We start from the raw sequence: 17,500 nt of genomic DNA on the forward strand, positions 1-17,500 counted from the left end.
CAAAATATGAACATGTTGAATCGTTTGGAGTGCTCTGCATTAACTGACCATATATATATTTATTTATTTATTTTGGGGGGTGGGGGGGGGGTTGATTGAGATGGAGTATGCCTGGCTGACGGGAGCCAGTGAGGGACAAAGACCCAGCGAAGCCACGGCCACTGGAGCAATTATTCCTCCACGCTGCATTTGGATTAGTGCAATGGAAAGAAGCATATGTTTTGCCCGGGGCGACACTCTCCCCCCTGGCTGACTGCAGAGGATGCTAGGGGAGAGAGAGAGAATGAAAGAGAGAGAGAGAGAGAGAGAGAGAGAGAGAGAGAGAGAGAGAGAGAGAGAGAGAAAGGGGTACTCAAACTAGAAATTAAAAGGCATTAAGAGAACATAATTGTAATCTGCCTTTTTTTTGTCTTGTGTAGTTGAGGAATACATACACCCGTGAAATTGGCAGACCTTGGACAACAACAGTGTCTACAGATACATTTTGAGAAATAATAGGAAAGCGCAGAATACTGCAGAAATGTATTGAACGTTGCTTTGTATGTAAGGCGATCGTGTTGCATAATACTACTACTACTACTACTACTACTACTACTACTACTAATAATAATAATAATAATAATAATAATAATAATAATAATAATAATAATAATAATAATAATGATAATAATAATAATAATAAGAAGAAGAACTCCATATTTTCCTTAGTGTCACTTGCTTTGTTTATTCAAAGCCACTTAATGTTTTCTAATCGATTAGCTAATGTCTCAAGTAATCGAGGGCGATTTGGCGGAGTCATTGACCTCTCTTGGCTTCTGAGCCCGGCCAAGAGGCCCAGAAGGGGGTCAGGCCCCGGCACGGTGGAGGAGGAGTGGGGGGTTTCTGTCCATGGGCACGAAGACCCCAAATGACGGCTGATGTCAGAGTTGAAGACAATTAGCCATTTTGCGCTTCATTGCAAAACTTTCAAGAACCCCCCCACCCCTAATTCGATTGCACCAATGAGCGTATCAAATGTCGTTTAGAGCAAGTCGAAGGCATTCCTTCGAACGTGCCTCATGCACGTTGTAAAAATCTGAATAAGATGTACTACAATACGATAAATATTAATTAACGAATTAGATGCTATGTGATTTAAGTGATTTATTTTTTTCTTTTCTTTTTTCCCCTTTTTTTTCGTATTTTTGCTTTGAAATAATTTTTGCACCACTCAGGACACCAGGACTTGGATGTCCTTCCAGTCATAGCAGTTTAAAAAAACAAAAAACAAAAGTTAGCCTACATGGTTGCAAGCAGGGCCTGCAAGCGGTACAGTGCACAGTACATAACGGCGATGGCGCTGCAGGCTAATGAGGCCATGCAGACACCCACTTGCAAGCTTTGCATCAGCATCCTAATACATTGTGACCACAAACAATGCTCAGAAGTGTGGTGTGCTCAAGGAACAGTCGATAGAGCCCTCTTTTTTTTTTTTAAAGCCCACATGTACCCGAACGACTCATTTGTGAAATATTACCGGCTGGTGGCTGAATTAAATGTGCTTATACTTTTGTGCCAGGACTGGATATTGTATTTCTCACATTATTGATTATTTACTTAGAGATTGGGCTATTTTAATTGTTATTAGTAAACTTTTTTGAAAGTTTAGTTTTCATTGTATTGTCTTTTGCAAACTGCATTTTTTAATTTATTGGTTACTTTGAGGCATGATAAACCTCACAGCAGCCTCGCTTTTATCACTATGTGTTTTTTTTTGTTATTATTATTTATTATTATTATTATTTATAAATGTGCTTGTTTGCTTATTACAGGGACTACAATATACCGGTATAGTAAAAATATCATCATTAGCGATAATGGCACGTGCAATATGCATTTGCCTACTGCAAAGAATAAGTTTCATATTTAATTTGCATACTTTTATTCAATCAATCAGATACAAAATTAATCACCATTCAATAGGTCAATATTACTAAGGACATTAATAACATTAAATAACTTTAAATTAAAATTAGTAGGTTAATGCAATTAATTAGGTAAGAGAGCATTGAGCCTGCCCATTTTGTCAAATGAAAAAATAATATTTGAAATTATTTCATTGAAAAATAGAAATGTCAATTCTTTAGAATATCGTGATATTATCATATAGCAATTATCAACACCCATATCACATGTTTTTCCAAATATCGTGCAGCCCTAATTTCAAGGACGCATATTAGCCTACTATATTTGTTTCTCAACCGCCATGCACCTGTTTAAGTCAAATGAATTTAAAATCCTCATTTGCTAGCACGTGACTCATATGAATTTAAACGTGCACGTGTAAGCGAGCGAGACTACGATAAGATATAAAATGTAATGCTAAAAACACAAACGTTACCATCCTCTTCAGTTGTCACTTGTCTGTGTGGTGGGGGGGGGGGCGATGCACTGTCACAGACACTCTTTCTAATGCGTTCGTCTCGCCCTCCCAACGTTCAATTCAACTCGGCCGCTGATACATTTATTAAAACAATATTAATGACACAGCGCCCGTTTAATACGATTTTTGCTTCTGTTGTTGTTGTTGGTTCTAAAGTGACTGTTTACCATAAGCAAGAGCAGCCGGCTAGTCTCTCTCTTCTCCTCTTTTATGAGCGAGCGAGCTCTATTGCGCCCCAGGCAAGGATCCCACACACACAAAAGTGAGAAGAGGAGCCAACAAAAATACAAGCCCATGACTGACAACAATGCTTCACCTGCTCTAGTGCAACCACGCCAAGGACATGCATTCAAAAAAAAAAAGCTTATTCATCATCCTCTCCATCGAAAAATAAAATACGCCATATATTTAATAATCCAAAATGAATGATAAAGACGAATGATATTACGCAACGGGTTTGCATGCATCTCTGCACAGCCAATCAAGCCTAAAGGCCACACGCAGCAGCAACACACACAAAAAACAAGAAAAATCACACGACGGCAGTGATTAGACTGAGAGGCAAACAACATAACAAATATTTGATGCATGTCTTCCAACAATGCTGCAGACCAGCAGGGCTGTATATACACCCCAGAGGGTTCCCTTGCTCTCTCTCTCTTTTGCGCACTTCAAACACCACTATATGCTCATTGCTGGCCTGCATACCAATCTGAAGGGCTCTTTTTGTATTATTATTATTGTACTTGAGGGGAAACTATGAGTTCAGCAACGTATTGCAAAGGCGATGTCGTCAAGGGAGACTTCAACTCAATTACTGTTACCGTTCACAAAATAGCAACAACAAAAAAAGAACAAGCCGGCGTTTGAAGCAGTGAATAAAAATAAAAGTACAGATGAAGCGTATCAAATATTTATTTTTTTCTGGGCAACAAAGGAATATAATACATTGACAGGCATTGGGAACTATTGCCAGCACGTGTCTATACAATGACAGCTAAAATCGCCTCCAATTTTTGGACATTATCGGACAGATCAAGATATTATTAGGTGGACCCCAATGTTTGGAACTTTAAAAAAAAAAATCAAGTTATTGCTTTATGGCGCTTCAAGGAGAGAACAGGAAGTGATTTCTGATTGGCACGACACATAAAATCTTGTATAAAAAATAGAAACACAAAAACAACACGTTCTCCTCAGGGTGTGAAATGAGCAAATAAACGGAATAAGGATGATATATAGAGAGAGAGAAGTGGAAGTTTATTTCTATTCAATTTGTTCACTTGCTTTAATGTCGCCTCAACATGCTACAAGAGGGCTGAATTGAAATATCCCAGAGAAATAAAATAAAAAAGACCCCAAACTTCTGTTTTTTTTCTAAGAACCATTAAATCACATGAAGAACGAACCGAATATTAAAACCCACTAAAACAGGAGGCACCAGATAAATAATTAAAAAAAAGAAAAGTTTCAACAGACGCACCATATTTACAATTCCCATTAAATTACACATAAATAAATATATACATACATGAACACTGATTCCCTTATATAACCGCGAATCGTGTTGAAATTCAAAAAAAAAAGTTCAAGTTGGTCGCTTGGACAGAGGAGAAGACAGTTTGAATTGATGTCATGGAGCTCTGTTGAATTTCTCCATGTTATTATTCACAATACTGATAGAAGAATTCGTCCATCTTTGGGCTTCTTCTTTTTTTTTTCTTTTTTTTTTGTCTCACAAAATTCAAAACGGGTAGCTGGATTTCAGTCCATTGCAGCTTGCAGCTCTTATACGAAAAAAAAGAAGAAGAAGGTGGTGGGAGAACATCAGACATCTTCTTTTTTGAGCAAACAGCTCTTCCACACCCGGAGCTGTTCTTTTCTTTCTTTTTTTTATAACAATAATAATAATAATAATAATAATAATAATACAGCTGCTGGAAGATTCTTGTGTCGTTTTCCCAGCGAATTAAAAAAAGGGCGTCATTAAACAAAAGAAAGCATGATCAGCAAGTGGCACGACTTTATCAATAGTATTTATAATATTTATATTGGATGGGTGGGAGAGCCCAGACAAGAATAGGTGGGGGCGGGGGGATTTGGCCAATAAACGGAGGAGGGGACGTGGGGGGTATCACTTTCTGTGCTTCTCGTCTTTGTCGCCTTTAGTGCCGTTGTCTGAGTGACTGTTGGGGTTGTTGTTGAGGTACATTTTGTCCATGGCTTTGATGGCTTCGGTCAGATAGTTCTGCAGGGCCGTGACGGCCGCGCACAAGGCCGGCGTCCCGAAACCGTGCGAGATGAGGCTGAAGTGGGTCAAACAGCTCTGGATTCCTGGTTCGAGGATGGGCTGCGGCCGAGAGTTCCCCAACGGCGAGCGGTCCTGGGACAACAGGTCCGTGAACTCCTTGCACACTTGCCTGTGGAGACACCACCGCAAAGGGCCTGTTAGTATGGTAATTCGGGTCGCACGTTTCAGTATTTTTGGGGCTAAGTGACGATCACGTGACTTGTCAGTCAAGTGGTATGCACCTGCTCCATTTATTTATTTATTTATTTATTTTCTCGTATGTTTCTTTTTTGGTACACACACAAAAAAATGTCTGCATGCAAATGGTTAATGCGCCACATGATCACGTGACGTAGCAATTAAGTGGCCTAACAATCACATATGCTTGTTTTGATGTTGATTTAATTTCTGCTCCTTTTAAACTAAACTTTTCAATATATATTTTTGTGCGATTCTTGTCGACTAGAAAAATATATCTGATTACTATGAAAATACATTTAATTGTAAGTAAATTAATTAATATTTGTTGTTGTTTATCATAGGCTCCAGCACCCCGCGACCCTAGTGAGGAAAAGCGGCCAAGAAAATGGATGGATGGATGGATGGATGGATGTTGTTTATCATCATCATCATCATCATTATTATTATTATTATTATTATTATTATTATTATTATTATTATTATTATTATTATTATTATTATTATTATTATTATTATTATTATTATTATTATTATCATTAAGATCGTTTTCTTTCAAGTAAAATTACTACATAACCTATAAATTATGGATGCTCCATTTGAAATGTTTTTTTTTTTGCTGTTTAAAACACAATTTGAAAACGGTCTGTTCCATAAAATGAAAATGCATCATCACGTGACCTAGAAATCTAACATTTTGCTATTACTGTATGTAGTTTTTATTGTTATTGATTAATTTCACTGTGCTCTGCAATGCTCTTTGCACCCTAAAATCACAACAACAACAAAATGGGCCAAATGAATTGCCCTGTAAATGCATGTGATTGTGTCCCAAATTGCATAAATGGGCTGGAAATTGTATGTTTATTTTTGCCATGCGTTTTTTCTCTCATATCTAATTTCAGGTGAAGCAAAAGCTAATTTTTTTTCACGTGGGCCTACTATTTTGTTATCACAGTGCTGCTTATTTTGAGAAATTCAATGTAATACATTTTATATAGGCTAGCTTATACATTTTTCCACTAGTCAAACTTTGCCCACTAAAAAAAAAACCTGCATAATGTGTGCAGCTGTTTCCTACAGATCATACATGTCAAGCCAAGCGCTCATTAAAGCAACTTACTTTGTAGCCAGTAGCATGTTTTTTCTTTGGACTTGTTCGTTTGGGTCGGAGTGCTGACGGTTTACATATTCAGCTACTGCCTTGGCTGGGAACTCGGTCTCACACACGTAACCAAAATCCCTGGCAAGATGCACCGCCTCGCCTGACAGGAGAGATGCAAAGGGGAGGAGAAAAAACATGAACTTGGATGCGTTTGCCTATTAATAAATATGGTGACATCAAATCCCACAGCAGTTCAAACGCTAATATGATCAAATTCAATCCAAAATTGTAGCACCAGAGCAGCATGATCAAAACACAATCCCATCCGAATAAATCCTTTTAAAACACACATGTACGACAACTATATTATTTCCTTTAGATGTCGCGAGAAAGCCATAATGTGGAGGTGAACTATAACTGGCTTGAAATATAGACGGAGTCTCGCGCAAGGCACCATGTCATCGATTAACCAATGAAAATCCAGAACCCATAGCATACAGGTAAGCAAAATTCATTTAAATCTCACGTTCTCTTCACATATTTAACTCGTTTTAATTCAATCAAACTCTAAGTCATTGTTTTTAATTTCCCGCAGCACTTCCTCATGCCCCAAAGCCTTTAAAAAAAAAACATGCGCCAATTAGCAAAACTGTAGTCAAGTATAACCCTAGTATTTTACTTAGTAAATTACAGTATTTTTGTTCTCTATTCTCATATACAATACAAACGAAACGATGAATATTGCATTAGTTTCTGTAACAATGATTAGCAGGGACCACTGGAGCATCACCTTTTACAAACTCGCAGTACACCGCTGAATAATGAGATCTGCACAGCAGCCGTGCAATTTGCTCAATAAACATGTTCCCAAATAGGCTTCGCAGATACGCGGTGAATATTTGAACATGCAACACAGCTGCCACAAAAAAAGTGCCATTCAAACGAGACGTTATTAATGTTTTGAAGCAATAAATCAATTGACTTTTCGTCCACGTGGTGAAACGACTCAGCGGCACCCAATAAACAAGCAGCACCCAATAATTAACACGACACACGAGTCACCCCCTCCGCGCGTAAAAGTAGGCCAGCCGCGGACCTTTAAGCGCGGGGCTGTTGCAAAGGCCACTGAAAAGCCACTAGAATTACCAGCACACACGCGCGCGCGCGCACACACACACCCTTCATGCTTTATTACTTGCAAGGCAAAGTCGCTCCACATTACACGCATGAGCGCATATGCTGATTTCCAACACTGAGAGAGGAAAAAGGGGAAGGCTACAGAGGAAAAAAAACACAGCACCTGGCATCGCGTTATAAAACGTGATTTACAGCACAGCTCGACTCACCTTCAACGAGTGACGTCAGCAAGGTGACGTTGGCTGCCTTGCGTCTGCCCGCAGGTAGATTCAAGCCGATTTTATCCAGCTTCTCCCTCAAGGATCTCCCGCCATTCTTAGATTTGGCCCTGGAACAATAAATGCAGTTATGAAAAAAAAAGGCAGACGTTCAGTGTGGTGGAATTTTTAATCGGCAGTGTTAATTAAAAACCTACAGAGTTAAATTTAGCACTTCAAAAGTGTCTGGTCCACACTAAATATATAGTTAAAACAATGCTTTTCGAAGTGTGTGTTTTTTTAACACTGAGATGGAGTGAAACAACTCGTGTATGTTGATTTTCCATTATGTTAGTGTTTAGTGTTAAAATATTACACCATCTAGTGTTGTATTTGTTTACACTCAAAACGAGCTGCTTTCATTAACACTGAAATGTTATTAACTATGTGTTAGTGTAAGTATGTGTTAAATTACCATGGCCAGAGTTGAAAATTACAAACTATTAACACTCCATTTTTTGCTGTTTTGCAGTCTCTTCTTTGAGTAAAAATGACTTAATGTGCCCAAACTCCTTTTGTTTGAATATGCGGTGTTTCCCATAGTGCTAAGTGGAGGAAATGGCGCTGACTCGTCTCTCTCCAACTGGAGAAGTACAGGTGCGAAGGCAGAGCTTAATTATATCTCTGCAGTGTTACTCTAAAACCAGGTAATCAATAGTGTAAAATAACACCATCTCTGAGCACCATTTCATTCTAAAAATTTTAAAATTACACTTCAGGAGTTAAAATCAACTCCCAAAAATTTAACCCTAAAATTTTAACATTACAATTTGGCCAGAAATGGGTACTAAACCCATTTTTAGCGAATCACGTAAAATCCAAAATATGTTAATGATCATCAAGCATTTCATTTATTCACACTTGTTCTAGATTAATGCTTGTTTTGTAACATTAAATGGAAAATGTGTCATGGCACTGCACTTTCAAATTTTGGAAAACCTGCCATTAATAAACCCCCAAAAATAAGCCCTTGTGTCTCACTGGAAGACAAATACTGTGCAAAAATGAATAAATAAAGCCCTAGTTAATAGGCAGCCCTATTACAGGCAGCAGCACTTCAGTAGACAGTTCACCAGAGACCAATGTTTTCGTGTGTAATGCCTTCAGTGGGCCTATAGAGCCGGGATTGAAACAGCCTCCATTAATTTGAGAGAAGGGGAGAGAGAGGGTGAAGTTAATATGGAATTTAACACACACCCCTCCTGCTTTAAATTCGGCAGCAAGGTGTCATGCTTGGTCGATTTTAATTATTCTTGGTACAGGGGAGAGAGCGCGAGAGAAAGAGAGCGAGAGATGGCCTATATGTACTGGATGGGAGGGGAAAAAATTATATATTTTTTCTTCTCACCTCCTGAGCACACCGCCCAGCAGTGAAGCGTTGAGGCACTCGGGCGGTGAGAGGCGTCTCTGCACCTCGGCCACCGTCACCTTGTACTTGGACGTGGAGCTGAGCAGGGACAGGCGACCCGGAACCGAGCAGAACACCTCGTTCGGGTTGACCACCCCGCCGAACAGGCCGTCCTTGTTGATGGGGATGCCGGAGACGTTGTTCTTGGATAAAGACACTGGACCTAGAAGGGCCGAGGGAGGGACGAGGGGGGGTAGAGGTTAGAGGTGGGAGGTTTGTGCTCAGTGAATTTCATGCAATGCAAATCCTTAACTAAATGAGATGGGAGGTTAGAGCAGCACATGTGTGTACTCTCAGTACAGCAGCGCCAAAAAAGAAAATCATATTTTTTTACCACGGCCTAATTACGAACACATTTGCTCTTATAAACGAATGTAAAGGGTGTGATTTCGAGCCTAAAATGTATAAATAAAAAGGAGAAATCGGGTGGTTGATAAATGGGTGCTGCTCGACGTAACCGGAGACAAAGAGAGCCCGAGCGCGCTTTTGGATGGATCAGTTGTGACATTAATGGCTCAGGGGAGCCTAGTAGAGACAATGGGAGTCAAACGAACTCTTGAGATTAAACATTTAAGAGGCCAATTATCACGTTGCAGATACCGAGCGTGGAATGAAAACAATAGTAATAATAATACAGTAGAAACATAAATAGGGTGATATCTGAAATTTGAAAACGCTGCTGGTGAGCTCCAATTTGTCCTGACAGAACCTATTAACATTAAAAAAGACTCTCTCACACATATACAGAATATAAAGAACCATCACAATCCAACTAAACTGGCTTTAAACTCAATTTAAAAACGTATGTGATTATACCAAAGTGCGTTTTCACGCCCCTCTTCCCCCTTTCCTCTCATCCTCCACGCAGCAGGCCCACAGTGCATGCATGCGCTCCATCCACCGTCACCGACTTCCATTTTGAGCATTTGGACCGTGCAGCGTGATTGCCGCTATATTGGCCTTCCACCAATCAGCGAATCCGCTGGCCATTAATACAGCGCCGGGTCCCACAAAGCCCACCAGCCCCACTCAAGTCATGATGTGAAACGCTGACAGTAAATTCCATCAGCGAGAAAGACGAAGAGGAGGAGGAGGGGGGAAAGGTGCAGCCCAGTTTGATGCACTTGGAAAGCATGTAATGAAAAATAGGCTAGCGCGTATTAGGATCAGTCAGGCATTACGGCATTGAGTTCTCTCAAGCAGAATGGTGTATGTATGTGTGTGAGTGTGCATGTGTGTGTGTAAACTTGCAGAAACACGCATGATCTATTTCGGAGGAAATTGCTTACCTTTTTTAATTACAGTCTGGTCGGGAATGTGAATTCCTTGATCCTCAACAGGCTGTGACAGAAATGCACAAAAAGGAGCACATTTAGGCACAAAGGCGTAAAACATATAACGCGATTACACAAACACGAATCTTATCCGTTTATTATTACCGCACACCTTGCAGTATTTTAATAAATACGTCTATTGTATTTTTTTAAGGAGTACAATATACTGCAAGACAATGTCAGACTTAAATAACGAAGCTGTGTCGCCCCATAATCCTGACCTAATTCCGCCCTCTCATCACACACACGCACACACTCATAAAGCAACTTCAAATCTAGATTGAATAGTAATTACGACAGCAGCCTATTAAAGGCCTATGAACTAATTAGAAGATTTTCGGTGTTTGTTTTCGATTAAAGACCCCTCTCCGTGAGAATCAGGGTTACGAGCACGCGTTTTAGTCGGATTGGTTTATTTTATTATTAATATTTTTATAAAAAATAAAAATAAAAACATTCGCGCATTTTTAAAAGACAATGATCTTTGTATTTGCTGGCGATTTAAGCGTAGATTTGCATTTTTATATATATAAAAAAGAGTTAAAATCCATTATCAAAAATGTAGACAATTTGTAGAAGTAATTCTAATTTGATTTAATTGAATAAGCGTGCAGTAAACATACACATTCATTATTTATTGATGTAATGATGATGTCGCAATTTTCAGTGCGCAATTACAACACCAATTTAGCACTTTTATAGAACAAATGAAGCTCACCTGGACATCTTCTAAAGAGTGAGGTATTCCATGGATTGAGATAGAGTCCGACAGTCCCGTGTCAATGCCGTGGCCCGACGGTAGGAGCACCTCCCTGCGATAGTCCCGACACAGCTGGTGGGGCAAGCTGCGATGCTGGTGCAGCAGGCCGCTCTCCTGCCCTTGCCTCTGGCCGGGCCAGCCTGGGTGCTGCGGTTGCGGCTGGGCGTGCAAGGAATTGAGGGAGTACGGGTCGTTGACGTGCGAGTAAGGGTCCTGAGACTGCGGGTAGATGGGCTGGTAGGGTGGGGGGAAGTACGGGGGCTGGAAGTCTGAGTTGGGCGTGTGGGAGAGCGGCGGCGCGCTCGTGTAGGGACTCTGGCCCACGCCGCCCAGCTGAGGTAGCCTCGCCGTCCCGTTGCTGGTGCCGTCGTGGCGGTCCTGGGGAGGGAGACGCGCACAATGAATATCCCACAAATTTTGCATTTATAATCACACGCGTATGTCTCTTTACGCAATTAAGTGCACGAGTGGAACCTTTATTATTAATTCAAGCAAACCATTCATCAATTATTTATCTAAATTGTTAGACATTTTCCCAAATTACGCCTGCGATTTTTGCGCACGCACTTCATGCCAAATAATTACTTTTGCACTAAATTCGTCAAATCTGACAAGCCAACTTACCATAGCGGAAAAACTGTGCACTAACATATTAAGATGTGTTCCAAAAAAGATATTACAGCTCCAAAACCTTGTCTTTGAGTCGAGAGAAAGGGAATTACGGATAAAAAATAAAAAATAAAAATATATATTTTTTAAAATCCCCCCAGGAAAAAAGATCGCGATGGCCTCGCAGATCAGATATGTGCCCCAGCAAGAGAGCGATAATCCATTAGAAATAAGTTACATCCCCATTGCCCTTCATTTGGATCTTATAAAAATAAAATAAAAGTATGCAAGGATGTCGATGGATTTCAGGTTGGACCCCCCAAAAAAAAGAAAAAAGTTGATCTTCTATTTTCTTCCCTGCTAGCACGGTGCTGCCGTCCCCTCGAACGAGCTCATATTAGCCGCTTCTTCGTCTTCCTCCCTCCTGGACTCCTATCAGAACCCGGGCATGGCGCACCAGCAGTGTCGGAACACTTCAATAATATATATATATATTTTTTTATCAAGGAGGGGTGGGGGGAAGCCAGAAAGAATAGTCGGAAGTGGTGCGTGGAGCGGAGGACGCAAGTCAGGGGCACAAAGTCTGCGCTTAAATGACGTCCATTGAAAGGAGGAATCAGAATATCTAATCAGAGAGCGAGGGAGAGAGAGAGAGAGAGAGAGAGAGAGAGAGAGAGGGAGAGCGAAGGGGGCAAGGAGAGAGTGGAGAGAGAGAGAACGTGCGAGAGACAAAAAGAGGGACATTCACTCTCCTCTGACGAATCAGAACGAGTGGTTAGTGAAGCGAGGGGAGGGGACTTAAAAGGGTCCCAGGCCAGAGCAAAAAATAAAAATGTGGACGAGAAGAAAGAACGAAAAGTGCACCTTTGAGGACGACGACATGGCAGCTCGGACCAGCTCATTCCTGCCTCCAGACCTTTTGTTTTCCACCTCAGACTCTGACAGATCCTCCATGGAACTCCAATTAATCCACCAGGATCTACCCCCCAAAAATGTTTTATCTACAATAAAGTCTTCTGAGACGACTCGCTCGCTCACCCGGCTCAACTTTTCCGCAAGACTAAACTCCCCTTTCCCGACACGTGACACATTTTAAAATGACCAAATCTCGCATGTTTTTTTGCGATAGTTGCCATAAAGGAAAAACAATACAACTATACAGCCACAACGTGAAGGCAAAGCTTATTTTTTATTTATTATTTTAATTATTATTATTCGTTTCCCATGACGCGCTACCTGTCCTGTCAAGGCGAGCGTGCTTTGAAAACACGTCCAACTGGCTTCTCCACTCCCAAACAAGTCCCTGATAATACTGCCTAACTTGTCTATGGCCACAACAACAGCAGCCGCCACTTAATCACACACACACATATAGGTTACACACACACACACCAGCAGCAACAGCAGCAACAGCAACAGCGTGATCTCACGAAACACAATTTCACCAGAAGTCCAAATATTTTTTCCAATTCGATCCAGTGGTCGGTGCACTGACATTCTATTTTTATCAGCTGTCATTTAAAATTATTTTGAAATTGCAATAATCCAAAATACACTTTTAATAAAGTTAAATGTGAGGCAGTATTAAAAAAAATGTTTAAAAATATAGCAATATAAATGGGAATTATTAATATCGTACACAATGTATTTTTGTTATTGTACAATGATAATAAAATTATTATCATCATTTTTATTTTATTATTATTATTATAGTCTAGTAGTATTGTTGATTTACACAGTCTATTGTTTTCACCTGGCAAACAAATGACACAATTAAATAGCATTACAAGTTCCCTAAAATTTATTAACACTTCTGTGGTGTTAGTTTTAAATGTATAAAAATCAATCCAAAATTAAATAAAAGAGGAACCCCTTACCTCGCAATCTTCATATTTAATGTTATCAGTTAATTTCCAGAGCATTTTCATGGGATGCTGAGGTGACTATTGAGTCAAGGTGTCTCCCAGTTTTTGCACTCAGTCAAGTGTGCTCCCCGCTTCGCTCCAAAAGTACTTTTTAGTCAAGCTCGCGCGAGCTCGCCTGCTTTTGCCTTGGCTCGTCTTGCGCTCTGAGGTCTCCCTCTAATGGTGAAAGTGGAGGGCTGGAGTTGGAGTCTGGAATAACGACTGGCACAGGGCCTCATTAGCATATCAACAGCCGTTTGATTCACGCATACACATGCGCACGCTTACGATACAAATGGACATTGCGCATGTATAGAAACAAAAATGCACATGGGATTAAAATTTTTTTTAAGGGGGACATTGTAGCAAGGATGGGGGGTTTCAATAAAAAATAAAGTTGTCAAAGCAGCATGTCTATGCAAATAGAATTCCGCCCCATTTTGTTGTTAACCTTTCTTTTTCAAACTGTTATTTTAATCCCATTGAGAGCGCAGACCTTGTGAGGCTATTCTTGCACTGTTATGGTAAAAAGAGTGAAGCATTCCAGGCGGCTCTACAGGTCCATTGACTACCTGTGACGGTTATTTTTTGGGGAGGGTGGGTGTCAATAATTAACACAACAACATGCTCTAGTTTCATGTGAATGAGAGGCTAAAGGCAGCCTGGCTCGGCCCTGTCGCCGGCCCCCGTGCGCCCTCACCTCATAGGGCCGTAGGCAGACAGGTCGCCAGTCTCTCTCTCTGCAAGGCGTTGGCCCCTCTGTTTTAAATTTGGATTAACATTTTTTTGGGTGGACGAGACCCCCACCACACCTGCCCCACTATCTTTTAGTTGTTATTAATGAGACGGGGAGCAACGAAACTGGCTGACAATGACAGCATGTGAGTGTCTTTTTCAGATTTGAAAGTAACACCATCAAAATGAAGTAATTTGCTTTCTAAAAACTGGAATTGTAAGATACTATTATGTGCAAGCAGAATTATATATTGACTAATATGGGTCCCAATATAAATATGTTAGTCAAAACACACACGTTAGCCACACTTAAAGTCAAGCGCAAACAGTTGCAAAATATATATCAATAACATTTGAAGCCCATAAACAACATTTGACAGTCAAAATCGTAGAGATGCATCTAACAAGTCGACACTTGTGACACTTTTTGCCCATTCTAACGATCGTAGCTTTGTCTTCAAGCAGAAGAAGCACATACCTGCCATTCCCCCATTTTGCCCATAATTGACATGCTTCGCCTTCTTCTTCTTCTTCGTCTTCTTCTTTCGCTGTTTTGTTTTGGTCGAACCACCCGAGTCGTGTTATCTCATGGAGCCTCCGGACTCAAAGTAAAACCCTTTACTTTTTTCTACCTGGACCAGATCGTCTCACCTGGTCTAAGGAGGGAGAGCGGGGTGAAAGAACGGTGCGGGGCTACCTGGGGACGCATGCGCATTAGGGCGGGTGTGGACACGAGTGAAGGAGAAAAAACTAAAGTGGATTAATGTGGGACGTATGCTTGCATGCATGTCATATGTATGCTCTGTATTATATTTTCATTAAAAATAGATAACTGTAAAATAAATGTAAAATGTTATATTTGATCAGAAAATATTAGCTACAGAAATATATATTTATTTAATAAAGTATATGTTATAATGATGAGAGTGGGCCTATTTACCTATGCAAAAATATAAACTTGATCACAATTAACACTTTTAAACGCATTTATTAAGTGTGGTGTACACCCTTGACGTGTCTTTGCGCCACCCGCGGTAGCGTGATGACAAAATGTGTTATAAAGCCTACTGTGTTTGTTAAGAATGCAGTTTTATTTATAAAACAAGTTTTTTTTAAAATCAAAAGGTAAACGTTATTACCTCCTGTACTTCTTTGCTATGTGACGTCATTATTTATTTAGACACTGTTTATTTCTAATACGAAGACCGCCTCCGGCCAACGGTGAATGAGCTCCCACCTCCTTGTCTTCGCATGTAAAAGTGTGTGCACGCACATGCAAGCACACACACACACACACACACACTGGCACGTGAGCTCGTGGTAGTGCTCAAAGTTTTTTTATATTATTTATCATAATAGTCTTGATTATTTAGTGCATTTTCTGTTTCATATTGTGCTGCATGCTTTCTCTCGCATGTTGAATGTTCCACTGGCTATTTCAGATTATAGGTTGTCATGATTTAAAATAAGACATTTTAACAGCGGAATTCATCGGGCTAAAAAAAAAAAATGTGGTGAATATTGTTTTAAAACTAGAGGGAGTAGCGAGTGTATTTTATTTTCTTAACGAGCTATATTTGAATATCCAGCCTGTTTTTCTGGAGCTTGTTATTCACCAGGCCCGAGGCGGATGATGTCGTCCTAAACCTGCAAGCTGTCTTTAATAAGCGTCAGAAAGTGCACCTCGGGCACTCTGTGTATCTATTCATATTTAAATGATTATTACAACAGCAATGCAAACAATGCTTTTGTATTTGTAGATTTATTGTTTATTGTTGTTGTTGATTGGTTTGGGTGTCATTTTTTTAATCTATTTTTCTTCACATTGTTGTATTAGCACTGCCGAGTCACACAAACAACATGGTTGATATCTGAATTCACTAAATCTTTAAACTTTTATTTAACTACATGACATGCGTCTTCTGAACAAATGCTATTGATCGAATGTGTGCGACCCCGAGGTGAATAAATTGTGGGGTTCTACCGCCACCCTTCGATAGAAAAGTGTAAGGTATTGGAGTGGCACATAAACGCAGTTTAGTTTTATCCTTTGGCGCCATCTTGTGCTTGAAAATAAATGTGCAGTTCACGCTCCAAAAAGTGCAGCAAAGCACCACGTTGATTTTGTCCAACACAATCATCCATCTATCCATCTTCTTATCCGCTTATTCCTCACTAGCCATTTTGTCGTAAATGTGGACTATCATTAAGCGAACAACCGGTGAAAACAAGCCTACATGTTAGATATCGTTTGCAAAATGTGATAAAATAAATCAAACATAAAATAAATTTTCATATTTTGGACTCAAGTGGGTATATCTTTTGTAACGTGAATATTTACTATTGTTATTAGTTTCTGTATTTATTTTATTGGATTCACAGGAACTATAGTAAATACGTAATGATTCTTTAATAGTAGGAACAGAAAATAGATTCTCAATATATATATTTTTTACTTTTATATATATATATATATATATATATATATAATAATGGGATTTTTTGTTAGTATGGATTAAATTATGTAGCTGTTAAAAGTAAACAAACAATCACAAAAAGAAATATTCAGCAGTGCAGCGTTTTCCTAAGCATATTATACTCAACTTCCCATCATACATTTCGCCAAGGCTTAGTGTAACAACAATTAATTCCCGGTGGGAAACAAGGTAGGACACTACAGAGGACGAACCAGTCGAGCAAGGTTGTTTTATTTTTGTGTTACGACATTTCAGCATTACATTGACTCTATGTTCGTGAAATTGTAACGCTAACTCTATTAATTTTGAAACGTGTGTTGCTTTTACATGTGGAAGAATAATCGTATGGGTGTAGTTAACACGGTAAAGACAGTTGGTCTTATCTCGGCAGCTACACGCATGAAACACGAAACAACAGTGTACTGTATCATTGTATGTAATTGGCACATATTTGAAGTTTTTTATTATTATTATGTTCAGCAGCATCGCTACAGCAAATATTAAGTGGTTTATATATGCGATTATTTATCTACATTGCTAGGAATTAATATACATTTGGGTATGGTGCCAACTGCAACTGTTTCTATATTGTAGTCTGATTGTACAGCTCCATTACTATTGCTTGGCAAGTTGGCATTATATATTACCTTTGCCACTGTAAGTAAAAGTATAATTGTAAATATCATTTTTGTGCAAAGCTTACTCACAAAATCCATGCACACAACTTGTATTCCTAATTGGAAGTACAGTGCTCAGCATAAACGAGTACACTGTTTCCTTTCTGAATCAAGATTTTCTACGGAATACTATATTACAAAATACTCCCACAAATGTGGGCCATTGATCCCAAAATATTTGTTATTA

The 17,500-nt window shown here is 39.6% G+C and overlaps 2 protein-coding genes across 5 annotated transcripts in view; one reads left to right on the plus strand and one right to left on the minus strand.

Annotated features, from left to right (window-relative positions):
* Positions 1–3,321: 3,321 nt before the first annotated feature.
* tfap2a (transcription factor AP-2 alpha) lies at positions 3,322–13,552 on the minus strand. 2 transcript variants are annotated; one of them, XM_077554902.1, is made up of 7 exons: positions 13,398–13,552; positions 10,870–11,289; positions 10,107–10,158; positions 8,758–8,980; positions 7,362–7,480; positions 6,034–6,175; positions 3,322–4,842 (listed from the first exon to the last, which is right to left on the minus strand). In XM_077554902.1, exons 1-7 carry the CDS (start codon positions 13,446–13,448, stop codon positions 4,557–4,559), a joined length of 1,293 nt encoding a protein of 430 aa, XP_077411028.1. In that variant the 5' UTR covers positions 13,449–13,552; the 3' UTR covers positions 3,322–4,556. The 2 variants fall into 2 exon arrangements, with proteins under 2 accessions (XP_077411028.1, XP_077411029.1); XM_077554903.1 differs by lacking the exon at positions 13,398–13,552 and adding an exon at positions 11,536–12,186.
* Positions 13,553–16,801: 3,249 nt separating this feature from the next.
* The window catches only part of tmem14ca (transmembrane protein 14Ca), a 1,979-nt gene continuing 1,280 nt past the window's right edge, over positions 16,802–17,500 (plus strand). For 2 of the 3 annotated variants that reach the window (XM_077554833.1, XM_077554835.1), the window contains exon 1: positions 16,802–16,860. The gene's annotated coding sequence lies outside the window, so the exon portion shown is untranslated. The other variant, XM_077554834.1, reaches the window with a different exon arrangement.

The sequence above is a fragment of the Vanacampus margaritifer genome, chromosome 20, assembly GCF_051991255.1.
Source record: "Vanacampus margaritifer isolate UIUO_Vmar chromosome 20, RoL_Vmar_1.0, whole genome shotgun sequence".
Taxonomy (NCBI): domain Eukaryota; kingdom Metazoa; phylum Chordata; class Actinopteri; order Syngnathiformes; family Syngnathidae; genus Vanacampus; species Vanacampus margaritifer.